The 16,110-nt window shown below is 37.9% G+C and overlaps 1 protein-coding gene across 1 annotated transcript in view; it reads right to left on the bottom strand.

The window, feature by feature from the left end:
* LOC136028083 (prostaglandin reductase 1-like) overlaps positions 1-16,110 on the bottom strand; it is a 96,645-nt gene that overhangs the window by 40,377 nt on the left and 40,158 nt on the right. Inside the window, exon 4 of the mRNA XM_065705694.1 lies at positions 4,752-4,937. Within this exon, the coding sequence (XP_065561766.1) occupies positions 4,752-4,937 (186 nt within the window). The remainder of the gene's footprint in view (positions 1-4,751; positions 4,938-16,110) is intronic.

The following is a 16,110-nucleotide window of genomic DNA, read 5'->3' as shown; positions in this document are numbered from 1 at the left end:
CGTTTAATTCAGAGGAACTTGCGAATGGAGTGATGGATCTGAATGAAAATTGAACCAAAGAGGCCTAAGACCATGACACATCAAGTTTTGAGATAAAGACCCTAGCTTAAATATAACAAAGGGGAGTGGGTTTTAATTCCTGAAAAATTTAAGTTTTCTATAAAATATAACTTATGAATGGAGTGACAAATCTGAAGTCAGATTCGTCTGAATACCTGAATTTGCTGAAACGAATTTGACAAAATACCACTGCATTGGATCCTGCTAGAATTACCTAGCAGGCCGACCTGGCCGAGTGGGTTGGTGCGCTGGATTCGGGATCCTTTATCTGAGAGGACACGGGTTCGAATCCCAGTGTGCCCGATTCTTCAGTTTGGGACGGGGGTCAGTGGCGTGACTCTGTAAGCTTAGCCATTGTCGACCCAGCTCTAAATGGGTACCTGGAGAAATCTGGGGAAGGTAAACAGGAAGGGTGTGCGAAAGCACAGGATGGCTGGCCCCCATCCCCCCATTGCACTTCCTGGCTGAAGGGCCAAGAAACGGAGATCAGCACCGCTGGTACGGACTGTAAAGTCTAATGCCGTATCCTTTACCTTTTTTTTATTGCAGACAACATTTAGATGGGCAAAGATTCATAGCTTCAGTAGTTTTACCAATAATATGGTCCTGAAGATGATGAAATGGTAGAAATCTGGTTCAGTTGACGAGATGACAAAACTTAAACATTAATGGTAGAAATATAAGCCCAAACGGACTATAGCATGCAACATTTAGCACAAAACAAGGGATTTTAGCTCACTGTCGACCAGTGAACTGCGAAATAATTTCAATTTTCTTTGTTATATAACTTTTAAACAAAAATTAAACCAATTGTTAATAATACTATAATTTTTTTTTGTCAAAAACAAATACCTTATTTCATATCCAAAAATAGGGCATGGAGGTATATCTGAGTTAACTCTAAATCTAAAGGGCGATGTTTTCTTGTACACTGCCAAAGCACAGACACACAAAAGCTATATCTGAGTTGGCTCTAAATCTAAAGGTGATGTTGTCTTGTACATTGCCGAAGCACACACACACAAAATTTTCGTGTCAAAGGTAAAGTATTTGAAAAACAAGTACATTAAAAGTATCTGAAGTAATAAGTATTTCGTAATCTTACTTAAGTATCAAGTAATAAGTACACCCTAGAGTTTTTACTTAAGTACAAGTACAAGTAATGGAAAATGTTACTTAAGTAGTACTTCAAGTAAAAGTACTTCAAGTAAGTGACAGCACTGGTACCTACCATCTGCAATGTTAGACCATCCATCCAACATTAAGTCTTTATACATTAAAATCTAAGATAAGCTACATTAAAATCTATTGCAAATGAGTACCTGACCATTTGTTAGACCACCCACCCAGCATTTACGCCTTTCTACATTAAAATCTATTGTGGATGTGTAACTGACGGTTTGTAAGACCACCCATCGAAAAATTTACCTCTTTCCTCTGTTACCATAGAAACAGCGAGAAAGGAATAGAAACACTTCGATAGGAATTCGAGTTCTTTTGGATAAAGATTCAACGTTAAAAAAGGAGAACACGATTCAATATTTTGTATTGTTTTTAACATGCGTAGAATTTTAGGACAATACTAGGTTTAAATTTGAAGCATCGTGGCAAGACCTACAAAACAATGGCGTAAATTTCTCAAAATCATGGGGGGGGGAGTTTAAGCCAATACACCAAGATTAAGTGAAAATGACAGTTGTAACTCAAAAATGAGCCGTACATTGCCATAAAGATAGAGATATACTAAAGAAAACTAACCCGTTTCTGTGGATGCTTGAATTATCAAGGTTTATCTTAGTTTTGACAAAATATTTGAATAAAGTAAATTTCACCTGGGGTGGGGGAAAACTGGGTTCTGGGGGGCCAACCAAGGTCTGTGAGGGGCAGTTGACCCCCTGTCCCATAGTAAATTACGTCCCATTTGCATGTTATCTGTGCTTCTTAGGACAGATTTTGTACCTGTCATTACCTGTCTTAGGTACCTGTCTTAGGACAGATTTTGCACTTGTCATTTGAACACTTTTCCCCTCCTACGCATCAGTTTTTCTCATCGGTTTTTCCCGGTGTGTCTGAACGAACTATAAGAGAGATTTTTTTTTTTTTTTCATTCTAAAACTAAGCAAACTTTAGATGGCGATGGTATGGAAAAGAAGTTCAAATAAATATTGCAACATTTTTTTGAACTAGTATTATACTAAACATTTTTTGAACTTAGATATACTAAAGAAAACTAACCCGTTTCTGTGGATGCTTGAATTATCAAGGTTTATCTTAGTTTTGACAAAATATTTGAAGAAAGTAAATTTCAGCTGGGGTGGGGGAAAACTGGGTTCTGGGGGGCCAACCAAGGTCTGTGAGGGGCAGTTGACCCCCCTGTCCCATAGTAAATTACGCCATACAGTACCACAGTTTGACCTAAAGGACTGAAGGATAAAGATCCAGCAGAGGTATTACTGGCTCAAAGGGCGTCGAATCTGCGTCCAGTTGCTAGTTTTTTTTTACAAGGACAATTAGCAAGCACTGTGCTACTACTATCAAAAGATTGATATATGAATCTAAGTGTGATGGCGGAGAAGTGGCAGCCAGCGTGTTTGTAGATCTTTTGCTAGCAGCGATGGAAAAAGAAGACAAAATCAGGAAAAAGCGTCAGTATAACGTTAAAATGTCTTAATATATATTTTTGCTACTTTTTTACAAGTCAGACAAAAATCTCGAGTGGGGGGAGATCAAACTGGGTTACATCCTCCCTGGATACGGCCCTGTATTGGATATAATAAATTGACACGAACAGACTGTAAATCCTGTTTGATAGTTTTGTAGATTTATGGGGTTTTGCACGTTCAATGTTACAGGTAAAAAAAAAAGAATGTTACTGAACCAACAAAAAAGCTAAAAATAACATCATACATCTTTATGAAAACATAAATACAACAAAATAAATGCTATATCAAACAGTTCGTGGTAACGAACTGTAAGTAAGGAGCGACCCAGTTCAATAGTAACCGAAACTCTAAAAAAAGGAATTTTGGTACCAACAGGTACATAAAAAAGAATTAGATTTTAATGCTGATCTTAAATATATAAGTTTCATCAAGTTTAGTCTTACCCATCAAAAGTTACGAGCCTCAGCGTATCAGAGAACTCTATTGTAGATGTTTCAAGCTCCTATCTGCAAAAATGTGAAATTTTGCATTTTTTGCCAGAAGAAAGATCACGGATGCGTGTTTTTTTTTCCAGGGGTGATCGTATTGACCCAGTGGTCCTAGAATGTCGTCAGAGGGCTCATTCTAACGAAAATTGAAAGTTCTCAAGCCCTTTTTGAGTGACCAATAAATTGGAGGGCAACTAGACCCCTTCCCACACTCATTTTTCCCAAAGTCACCGGATCAGAATTTTGAGATAGCCATTTTGTTCAGAATAGTCGAAAAATCTAACAACTAAGTCTTTGAGGACGACTTAATCCCCCACAGTCTCCGGGGAAAGGGCTTTAAGTTATGAACTTTGTCCATCGTTTACATATAATATTGGTCATTGGGAAGTATACAGGCGTTTTAGGGGGGATTTTTCTGGTGGGGGAGGGGGTCGGGGGCTACGTGCGATAATCTTTCAATGGAAAAATTTATCATAGGGGAAGAGAATTTTAATGAAAGGGGTGCTGAGTGAAATGCTGGATTCTCCAGCATTATTTAAAAAAAATAATGAGAAATAAAAAAAAACTTTTTCAACTGAAGGTAAGGGGAAACATCAAGACTTAAAGAGAACAAAAATTCTTATGTATATTAGGCGTTTCGTCCCCTCCTCATTACCTCGTTCTATTTTTTTTTTAGTAATTTCAAAAGAGCTATTTATTCTAATAAAATGGCCTTTGTGTTACAGAGGCCATTCTTAAAGCATTGGAACAAAATCCGAACTTTAGTGTAAAGAGCGAGGTATTGACGAGGGGCGAACCCTCCTTATATAAGTAATAAAAATATACGAACATAGAAGTTCGTTACGTAAGTTAATTTGTGCTTTTACTTAATTCTATGCTAATAATAAATTCTAATAAAAACGTTCGTAAATAATATTAAAAGTTCTGGAGGCCTTTTTAAGTAAAAAAAAATCAGAGGGCAACTAAGGCCCCTCCCCCGCCTCTTTTCTCAAAATTTACCGATCAAAACTATGAGAAAGCCATTTCGCTAAAAAAGAAAAATTAAAATGCAAATTTCGTTTTAACTATTCATGTACGATGAGCTAAAATCAAAACCTGCATTAATACAAAAACGCTCAGAAATTAAATAAAAAACAGGTTTTTTTAACTGAAAGTAAGGAGGGACATTAAAACTTAAAACGAACAGAAATTATTCGGTATACGATAGGGGTCGTCCCCTCCTCAACGGCCTGCTCATTACGCTAAAGTTTGACTCTTCGTCACAGTTCTGCTTTTAAAACAATAATAAACTTTAGTGTAAAGAGCAGGACGTTGAGGAGGGGCAGCCCCTTTCATATACGGAATAATATATGTTCGTTTTAAGTTTTAATGTCGATCCTTATTTTCAGTTAAAAAAACTTCTTTTTTTATTTGATTGAAATATACAAATCCCAACTCATTAGAAAGAGGAAGAGAGAGAGAGAGAGAGAGAGAGAGAGAGAGAGAGAGAGAGAGAGAGAGAGAGAGAGAGAGAGAGAGAGAGAGAGAGAGGGAGAGATACCCTGGCATTCCAACGGCTCCAAGTCCAACAGAGGGAGATAGACCTCCTAGGTTTGGCAGCTTAAAAATCGCATCAAACATTCCAGTTGCCTGTACATCTGGGTTCTTAATCGTATGCAGCCTCCAGCCGAAATAGCCAACAAGCAATTCACCAACGGGATAATCAGAGTGCTTACTTTCTATGACCCTTAAAAAGGAATGGTAAATAATCAAAATTAATTATACGGAAAATGTCCAAGGATTGATGTTCACAAAAACCAGCCACGAGAAGTACTACAAATATTGTTTGCGTTTAAACACAACTGAACGCTTTTCACATGCATACAGAGGTTGTGGCACTAGACTGATGGGCTTCGAGAGAAATTGTTTAAACTTGTGACAGAAAATGTCCAGCTCAGAGAAAAATAAACAAAACGACAAAAAAAATATCTTCTATCTTCAAAAGAGCAATAACTGTATATATACTTTTTCTCGAAAACGACTTGACTAATTTATCCAAAAAATGGGCACGGCACACCAGCTTTTTCATTTTTAAAAGATGAATTAGACAGGACGTGACAAAACATTTCTCTATGAATGTCATAGCATTAATATAGATTTCTTATCAATCTGTTTATTTTGGCAAACTAATATTTTCCTGCCAGAAAAATCATAAATAGCGACGAACATAAATGAGGAAGGCCCTCGGATATAGGACCGAAATATTCATTCTAATTTGTTTCCCACTGTCTTGAGAAATTTCCTATTATTCTTCTTGTTTTTGGTGTTTGAGAAAAAAACAAAAAAAAAAAACAAATTAGGTATGTTACTTCTTTGGGATAATTCGTTTTTTCCCAGGGGTGATCGTATCGATCAGATCCGGTTGTATTTTGGAGGACCGAAGGCTCGATCATAAACCAGAAAAATCCGGTTCAGTAAAAAATATTCAAAACCAATAAAACAAGAAACATAAAATACATAATAATTTTGGAATTATCAAAATGTAAATAGGCTATAAAAACTCCCAGAACTATAAAAAAAAGACCAAACCAAAAAACGGAAATGCGAAGTCATCATAACATGCAGCTTTTAGCCGCACGGCGAAAGAGTCTGAGCCATAGAGTAAAGCGAAAAGACACGAATTCCCTAAATGATTTAACCAGCAAATGTATATCCCCAAAATTTTGGGAAGAAAGAACAGAGTGTGCTTGTCCATAGCACAGGAGGGGAGAGAGAGTCAGACCCCTCCACCATTACTCCCACTAAGCAATTCCTTTATTTCCCTATCTTAAAATTTATTCTTTGGGGTCCTTTCGACCACTCTTGGTGTGAAAAAAACAAACACACCTCCTCCCTTTATACCGTGTACATGTTACTGATCTTTTGGTATTTCACCAGTTAAGCGTCATACATTGCAAAACTGAGCAAAACATCATAGCACGCCAAATTTCATTTTCCAGGACTTTGCCCTCTCTATGCTATAAACTATATAAGTTTTGTTTTTGTACATTTCGTGTTATTATTTTGCAAATAATTTTAGTCTTCATGTCCTCAGAGAGAGTAACAACATTTTTGTAAATTAATTCCAAGAACCCTCAATAGTAGGACTTCCATGATCCTCTCGCAATAAATCCGTTGGTTCTCAGAAGCTGTCAAATATAAAAACAGTCATCTGATCCTCGGGTTTTGTCGTATTGCAAGCACTTTTTTTCCATTCATTTGACTTTTCTCTCAAAACAGATTAGTCATCTCAAACAAGTTAAATTTTTAACTAATAATTAAAGAACCAATTACAATTTTGGAATCAAGACCTTCACCAAAACTGGTTAAATATGGCTTGAATATATATATATATATATATATATATATATATATATATATATATATATATATATATATATATATATATATATATATATATATATGTATACAATGAAAAAAGAAATCACCAATGCAACAACACAAACACAGAGATAAACATACACCATAAAAAAAACAAAAAAACAACAACATATAAACAAAAAAGAAAAACAGAAGAAGAAAGAAAGACTTTTTTCCTACTTTAGTAATTAATATAGATCAGTACTTGAATGAGGCCTTAACCCTACTCATCTATCCAATTACATAGGTCAAACAGCATAGCCATACACAATCAACCATAAAAAAAGATCCATGGACAGGTAGTCGTGTCGTAAGTAAGGTGTCAGGTGTAAGGTATAAGGCGTCATTTACCAAATATTAAAACAATAAAAAAACAAATAATTCAGAGAAGACAATCCAACACAAGGGCTCATCAGGAGAATACACATTTGCCTATAGGATTTCGGTACTTTAAATTCCCTACACAGGCAAGTGGCGTGCCTACCACCGGGCAGGGAACCAATAAGACCTCTCGGGGGAAAAGAAGAAGTGAAAAGAGTTAATGAATTTATCATCACGACACCTACCCAAAAGCAAGAGTTAGAGGCTTAGCTGTCTCGGTTGGGCCCTAATCCAATATGATGTCTCTGGAGAGAGAAGGTAAAAAGACCCCAAATTCCTGTCATTCCAACATCTTCCTGAAGGCGAGGTCAAACCTCAACCAAGTAAATATTTTTTTCCATAATAAGAAAAACACAACCATAAAACTAAAACTAAGCCTATATGTGCCCTTGTGTAGGAGGAGAGGGTTAGTCCTTCTCTCCCCCAGGCCTAGAAGATCAAAAACATACGAAAAGTACAAACATTTAGATATTTAGAAAAAAATATAATGCTTTCTAGCAAAATAGTTACTTTTGTAAAATCTATCCCCCCACTGAATTTTTTTTTTAGGGTACCCTTTTCATGGAAACCTTTTTGCAGGCTTCCCTCCTACTTAAAAAAATATTAGCCAAATTAGTAAATAATTTTCCGCACGCTCGGTACTTGAAAAAACTAGACGAATAAATTTTCGGGAATGTTCTTATATCCAAAATTTGGACCTGGAAGGTATTTTAAGCTTGTGCATTTATTCGTCTCATATCTTTAAGGCCTTAGAGATTACTTTAAGATTTTGTTCGAAGTTGGAACTGGTATTTCTAGAATCCTTCAACTTAAAATGAGGAAAAGAGTGGAGTTCTAGTTGGAAACACTTCCCCAAGCCCCGTATTTAGGTTGTAAATCTGTTTTACAAGACTACACTTCCCTGGTAAAAAAATAAATACTTTAATGAGCCATAATTTGAACCGTAGATCTATTCTTGAGAATTTCATTCATCGAGCTCAACGACCATCGAGCTAAACGAATTTCATAAAAAAAAAAAAAAAAAAAAAAAAAAAAAAATACACGGATGGCCTCGTTAATATTAAAAGACCCAGTTACATTTTTTTTTTCTTTTTTACTGAGCCTCCAATCACCAACCTTAGTTATTAAAATAAACTTCGAAAGGAGTTTCCATTGTTATATTGATGTTATTAAATAATTAACTATAACATTGTGATGTAATTTCAACGTTATTATTTCCTAGATCTTGTAAACTAGTATTCAATGGTAATATACATTTTTTGGGTGGGAGGGGGCAATGGATCTTGCCGACTTACTGGCTAATTTTACCAACAGCTTTTATTTCATCAGTAACAGTGGTGTCGTTTGAGGGGGGCAGTTGCCCCCTCCCTCAATAATTTGGAGAAAAACCTATAATTCATTAAGTAACTTTAAAACTGTCGCTCGTTTTAAGCTTCAAATTTGCTCTTTACTTCGACCATATAATTTTTTTTTCAATTAATCCCAGCTCGTTTTAATGTAAAAAACTAAAAAAAATAGTGGTCCATTGCGCTTCCTCATTAATATGCATACAAATATACCGCCTTTGAAGTCTTATCATCAAGGAAATAGGTCATCTACTCCTTATTAAAGATCAGCGTAACATCGGCTAACACTCAAATGCCCACGACTCAAAATACCAACAACTAAAATGCCCATGACTCTAAATGCCCAGGGCTCAAAATGCCCAGGGCTCAAAATGCCCACGACTCAAAATTGAATTAGAATGGAATAGTTGTGGGCATCAAGTCATGGCTAATTGTAGAAAAGGCCAAGACAGATAGTCCAACCGAGTGAGAAGAAAAACCTGACATTAATTTTCCCCTTGATTGCCGACGTTACCATCTCCCACTTATAATGCACCTCTCATGTCACTCCACAATGCTGAACTAGAGTCGATCTGTTGGAGGGTCTCCCCGACTCGGCACGCTGGGTTCTTCCCTCCCGGCACCTCCCGGTACCGGCACCCGGTGTCCACTCATTCCCGGCACCTTCCAGTTTTGTCAGTTTTTACCCTGCCTAGGATGAAGTGGCACCCTCCCAGCACCGGCACCCGGTGTACACGGGTTGGGGAGTGAGCAGCCCCTCGTCTCATCCCTAATTAAGGACTGAAACCTAAAATATCCAATCGTGGGCATTTTGAGTCGTGGACATTTTGAGTCGTGGGCAAAAAGATCGTGGTGATTTTGGGATCCCCCCGTAACATCAACCAGGGAGAATTTTGCTCGTGTTGGTAGGTCAAGTGCTTGAAATACATTATAGTGAGAAACAAGCTCGACTGTTTTCAATGCCTAAATTAGACTATGGTATGTTAATTTTGCGCTTTAGGTTAGATTAAACAATTATTTGATACTTGGTCTAGCCTATCCGATAGGGCAGTACCGAAGGGATTCAGACCTACAGAAATCTAAGAACCTAAAACCCCAAGTATCGAATGGTATTACGATTTTATTGTCATTGAAACTAGTTCCAGTGGCGCCAATCACCGGGGGAGGGTATTTGCCTCTGAACTTCCCCCTATCCATTGATTTCAAAAATTGTTTTTTTTTTGTACTTTTATAGAAAAAAGAAGAAAAAACTGCCTCCTCCTTAAATTTTTATAAGTGCAGAATAGAGGCGGTTGAGAAGGAAATATATTAAAAAACAATTCTTAGGCCTACTTCATAAAGTGTAGAATTATTGTAAAAAGGTAAAAAGGTATAGAATATGGCATTGGACTATACAGTCCCTACTGGTTGTGCTGGTCTCCGTTTCTTGGCCCTTCGGCCAGGAAGTGTAATGGGGGGATGGAGCCAACCATCCTGTGCTTTTGCACACCCTTCCTGTTTACCTTCCCCGGATTTCTCCAGGTACCCAATTTAGAGCTGGGTCAACTCTGGCCGAGCTTACAGAGTCACACCACTGGCCCCCGTCCCCAACTAAATAATTGGGCACACTAAGGTTCGAACCATCGCCTTCTCGGACAAAGTATCCTAAATCCAGCTCACCAGTCCACTCGGCCTGGACGGCTCTCCACTCGGCTAGGACGCCGAGAATAATTGTAGTTAAGGTATTTTGACTGCAGCTGCACTATAATTTACCCACAACTACCCCCCCTAGTATGTATATATATAACCAAAATTATATATTTCTTATGAATTTTTACATGATTCACTCTTGTTTCATACCGTGAAATTAACTAAAGATATTAAATATTTAAGGTATCAAAGATAAATATTAAATAAAAAAGTTTTTTTTTTTAACAAAAGTACACGTTGTGAGTGCCATATGGCACTTTGTGATTGCCTTCAAAGCTCAGAATTAGCTAGTAAATATGGTTTTAGAGGTCCTGAATTGCCCCGGAAACGTAAAGTTCCAGTAAAATTAGGTGGGGGTACAGTAGTTCAATATGAGACAGCGCAAGAGTTTTCCCAAAAATACGGAGTTGTATCCTCTTATTAGTGTTCTAACTGTAGATATTGAAAGTAGGCTAGAGGAGAACAGTTTGGACGTTTTGAACAACTTGAGCGTAATGCTGGGTACAAACGAAATGAACAGAGACAGTGTAAGCTTTGTGTGTAAATCAAACAGTTCGTGGTAACGAACTGTATTAAGGAGCGACCCGGCTCAATAGTAACCAAAACTCTAAAAAATGGAATTTTGATACCAATAGCTATATCAAAAGAATCGCATTTTAATGCTGGTTTTAAATATATAAGTTTCATCAAGTTTAGTCTTACCCATCAAAAGTTACGAGCCTGAGAAAATTTGCGTTATTTTAGAAAATAGGGGGAAACACCCCCTAAAAGTCATAGAATCTTAACGAAAATCACACCATCAGATTCAGCGTATCAGAGAACCCTATTGTAGAAGTTTCGAGCTCCTATCTACAAAAATGTGGAATTTTGCATTTTTTGCCAGAAGGCAGATCACGGATGCGTGTTTATTTTTTATTTTTTTTTTTTTTTATTTTTCCCAGGGGTGATCGTATCGACCCAGTTGTCCTAGAATGTTGCAAGAGGGCTCATTCTAACGGAAATGAAAAGTTCTAGTGCCCTTTTTAAGTGACCAAAAAAATTGGAGGGCACCTAGGCCCCCTCCCACGCTAATTATTTTCCCAAAGTCAACGGATCAAAATTCTGAGATAGCCATTTTATTCAGCGTAGTCGAAAAACCTTATAAGTATGTCTTTGGGGACGACTTACTCCCCCACAGTCCCCGTGGGAGGGGCAACAAGTTACAAACTTTGACCTGTGCTTACATATAGTATTGGTTATTGGGAAGTATACAGGCGTTTTCAGGAGGATTTTTTTGGTTGGGGGGAGGGGTTGAGAAGAGGGGGATATGCTGGGGGAAGTTTCCATCGAGAATTTTCATGGGAGAAGAAAACTTCCATGAAGGGAGATCAGGATTTACTAGCATTATTTAAAAAAAAATTAAAAAATAAATGTGAAAAAGCTTTTTCAGCTGGAAGTAAGGAACAGCAATAAAACTTAAAACAAACAGAAATTATTACCCATATAAGGGGCTCACCTCCTTATGATACCTAGCTCTTTACACTAAAGTATTTTTAGTAATTTCAACTATTTATTCTACGGCTTTTGTGATTCAGGGGTCATTCTTAATGAATTGGGATAAAATTTAAGCTTTAGTGTAAAGAGCGAGGTACTGACGATGGGGCGAATCCCCTCATATATGTAATAAAAACATGAGAATACAAAAGTTCTTTACGTAAGCTAATTTATAAGTTACGTAAATCTTTTACCAATAAAAAGATTCGTAAAAAATTAAAAGTTCTAGTTGCCTTTTTAATTAACCAAAAAATCGGAGGGCAACTAGGCTTCGCCCTCACTTTTTTTTTCTCAAAATCATTCGATCAAAATTATGAGAAAGCAATTAAGCCCCCCCTCCCAAAAAAAAATATGCAAATTTCGTTTTGATTATTCCTCTGCGGAGAGCCAAAATCAAAACATGCATTGATTCAAAAACGTTCAGAAATTAAATAAAAAAAACGAGTTTTTTTAACTGAAAGTAAGGAGCGTCATTAAAACTTAAATCGCACAGAAATTACTTCGTATATGAAAGAGGCTGCTTCTTCATCAACGCCCCGCTCTTTACGCTAAAGTTTTTTACCGTTTTAAAAAGAAGAATTGAGAGAAAGAGTCAAACTTTAGCGTAAAGAGCGGGGCGTTGATGAGGAAGCAGCCTCTTTCATATACGAAGTAATTTCTGTGCGTTTTAAGTTTTAATGTCGCTCCTTACTTTCAGTTAAAAAAACTCGTTTTTTTTATTTAATATACTACAAGCTCGATTTTGAACACTGCATGTCTGATATACAGTGTTTCTGCGGAGTTGAGGATATAAAAAACAAAATCATTCTCGGAAGAACATCTGTTTTTGCTGGAAAACGCTTGAAATGTGTGTTTCCTGTGATATTTGATCTATTTAAACAGTACTTCGTTATCCCTATGAATTCTGCGTCGTGTGAAAGATCTTTTTCTTGCCTTCGATGGTTGAAGAAAGATTGTCTTCACTTGCACCATTGGCAATTGAAAGAGAAGATAAAAAGTCTATTGTAGTCGTCTATGTTTTTCTATAATAGATTCCTTTATCACTTTATCAAGGTCAATCCGCTGTCTTTGGGGGATTTGGGGGGGAGGGAGGGTAATTCGGAAAAGTTAGAAAAAATGAGGTAGTTGTAACTTACGAACGGGTGATAAGATCTTAATGAAATTTGATATTTAGAAGGATCTGGTGCTTCAGAGCTCTTATTTTAAATCCCGGCCAGATCCGGTGACATTGGGGGGAATTGGAGGGGGAGACGAGAAATCTTGGAAAACGTGAAAATTAAGGTACCTTTATCTTACGAATGGGTGGTCGGATCTTAATGAAACTTGATATATAGAAAGATCTTATGTCTCAGATGCTTCATTATCAATTTGAATCGTATCCGGGGACATATAGGGGTGGAAGGTGGAAACAGAAATCTTGGAAACGGGAAATCTTGGAAAACGCTTAGAGAGGAGAGATCGGAATGAAACTTGATGACAAAAATAAGCACAAGTTCTAGATACTTCATTGACATCATAGGAACAGGTCCGCTCCCTTTGGGGGAGTTGGGGGGATTTCCAGTGCTTTGGCGAGTTCAGTGCTTCTGGGCGTGCTAGGACGATCAAAATTGGTAGGCGTGTCAGGGACCTGCATAGACTGACTTGATAATAGTCTTTTCCCCGATTCGACTATCTGAGGGGCTGAAGGGAGAGGAAAAATTAGAAAAAAATGTGATATTTTTAACTTACGAGTGGGTGATCGGATCGTAATGAATTTTGACATTTAGAAGGACCTCGTGTCTTAGAGCTCTTATTTTAAATCCAGACCGGCATTAAGCCTCTGATTTTCCTTTTAAATCATTCTATTGATTCTTAGAATTTTGCTAGAGCTCATGCCATATGAGCTCATGGCTCTTAGCTCTTCAGACCTCGTCACAAGTGCCATATGAGCTCTTAGCTCTTGTTATGTTACTTGGTACTGACAAAGTGACATATAGCGATCGCAAATTCTGTCTGTCTGTCTGTCCCGGTTTTGCTACTTTAGGTACTTCCAGGTAAGCTAGGACGATGAAATTTGGCATGCGTACCAGGGACCAGACCAGATTAAATTAGAAATAGTTGTCTTCTCGATTTGACCGTCTTGGGGGGGATTGGGGGGCCAGTTGATTCGGAAAAAATAGAAAAAATGAAGTATTTTTAACTTAAGAACGGGTGATGGGATCTTAATGACATTTGATGTTTGGCAGGATATTGTGCCTCAGAGCTCTTATTTTATCCCGACTAGATCCGGTGACATTGGGGAGAGTGGGGGGGCCTAAAATCTTGGAAAACGCTTAGAGTGGAGAGATCGGGATGAAACCTGGTGGGAAACATAAGCAGAAGTCCTAGATACGTTATTGACATAACCGGTACGGATCTGCACTGTTTGGGGGAGATGAGGGGGGGAGGGGTTAATTATGAACAATTTGAAAAATGAGGTATCTTTAGCTTACGAAGGAGTGATCGGATATTAATGAAATTTTAACTTTGGAAGGATATCGTGTCTCAGAGCTCTTATTTTAAAGTCCCAACTGGATCCGGTGACATTGTGAGGAATTGAGGGGGGGGGGTGAAACTAAAATCTTGGAAAACGATTAGAGTGGAAGAATCGGGATGAAACTTGGTGAGAAAAATAAGCACAAATCCTAGATACGTGACTGACATAGTCGGAATCGATCTGCTCTCTTTTTGGGGGAGTTGGGGGGGGATAATTCTGAGAAATTAGAAAAATGAGGTATTTGTAACTTACGAAGGAGCGATAGGATCTTAATGAAATTTCATGTTTGGAAGGATATCATGTCTCAGAGCTCTTATTTTATAAACCGACCGGATCCGGTGAATGGGAAGTTGGGGGGTGGGCGGAACCTAAAATCTTGGAAAATACTTAGAGCGGAGGGATCGGGATGAAACTTGGCGGGAAAAATAAGCACAAGTCCTATAAACGGGATTGACATAAACGGAACGGATCTACTGTCTTTGGGGTAGTTGGGGGGAGGGGGAGGCTTAATTCTGAAAAATTGGAAAAAGAGGTATTTTTAACTTACGAAAGAGTGATCGTATCTTAATGAAATTTCATATTTAGAAGGATCTCGAAACTCAGATCTCTTATTTGAAATCCCGACCGGATCCAGTGTCATTAGTGGGGGGGGGACCGGAAATCTTGGAAAACACTTAAAGCGGAGAGATCAGGATGAAACTTGGTGGAAAGAATAAGCACTGGAATAAGTCCAAGGAAGATAATGATCTTGGAATACGTCCAAGATCAGTGACTGACATAACCAGACCGGATCCACTCTCTTTGGTGGAGTTGGGGGGGGGGGAGAGGAGTAATTCGGGAAAATTAGAAAAATGAAGTATTTGTAACTTACGAACGGGTAATTAGATCTTAATGAAATTTGATATCTAGAAGGATCTTGTGCTTTAGAACTGTCATTCTACGACCAGATCCGGTGACATTGAAGGGAGTTTGAGGGGGAAACAGGAATTCTTGGAAAACGTGAAAATCGAGGTATCTTACGAATGGGTGATCGGATCTTAATGAAACTTGATATATAGAATAATCTTATATCTCAGAAGCTCCATTTTCAATTCGAATCGGATCCGGGGACATAGAAGGTTGGCGGGGGGGAGCCAGACATCTTGGAAACGGGAAATCTTGGAAAACGCTTAGAGAGGAGAGATCGGGATGAAACTTGATGGGAAGAATAAGCACAAGTTATATATACGAGATTGATATAATTGGAACGGACCCGTTCTCTTTGAGGGAGCTGGGGGTTGTCAATTTGGAAAAATTAGAAAAATTGGGATATTTTTAACTTAAGAACGGGCGACCGGATCTTAATGAAATTTATATTTAGAAGGAACCCATGTCCCAGAGCTCTTATTTCAAATCCTGACCAGATTTGTTGACATTGGGGGGAGTTGGAGGGGAAAACTGGAAATCTTGGAAAACGCTTATAAAGGTCGTAGATACGTTATTGACGTAACCGGACTGGACCCGCTCTCTTTGGGGGAGTTAGGTGGTAAGGTTCAGTGCTTTGGCGAGTTTGGTGCTTCTGGACGTGCTAAGACGATGAAAATTGGTAGGCGTGTCAGGGAGCTGTACAAATTGACTTGATAAAGTCGTTTTCCCCAATTCGACCATCTGGGGGGCTGAAGGTAACGGCTCAATAGTAACCAAAACTCTATGGAACAGAGTCTTGCTAACATTAGATGCATCAAAAGAATCGCATTTTAATTTGCCTGACAAAAGTGTCAGGCAAGGCGATTGATTCAATTCATAAACTTAGGAGTTTGCACTAATAAAAACTTAATTCTATGTTAGTTGACCAGCAAGTTGACTGGAACTGCAAGGAGAATAAGCGTCCAAAGACTAGTTCTTCTGCCCTAGGAATCTATTAATTAAATGGACGGATAATAGATAGACTTGTCTATTAATAAATGAACTAACATCATTTTTGTACAATCCTAATAAGGGGGTTAATGCCAGATTTGCCTCTCACTCAATTGGACTATCTGTCTTTCCTTTTTCTA

The sequence above is a fragment of the Artemia franciscana genome, chromosome 6, assembly GCF_032884065.1.
Source record: "Artemia franciscana chromosome 6, ASM3288406v1, whole genome shotgun sequence".
NCBI lineage: Eukaryota > Metazoa > Arthropoda > Branchiopoda > Anostraca > Artemiidae > Artemia > Artemia franciscana.
Note: the sequence above shows the minus strand (reverse complement) of the source record. Positions and strands in the feature narration are given on the sequence as shown.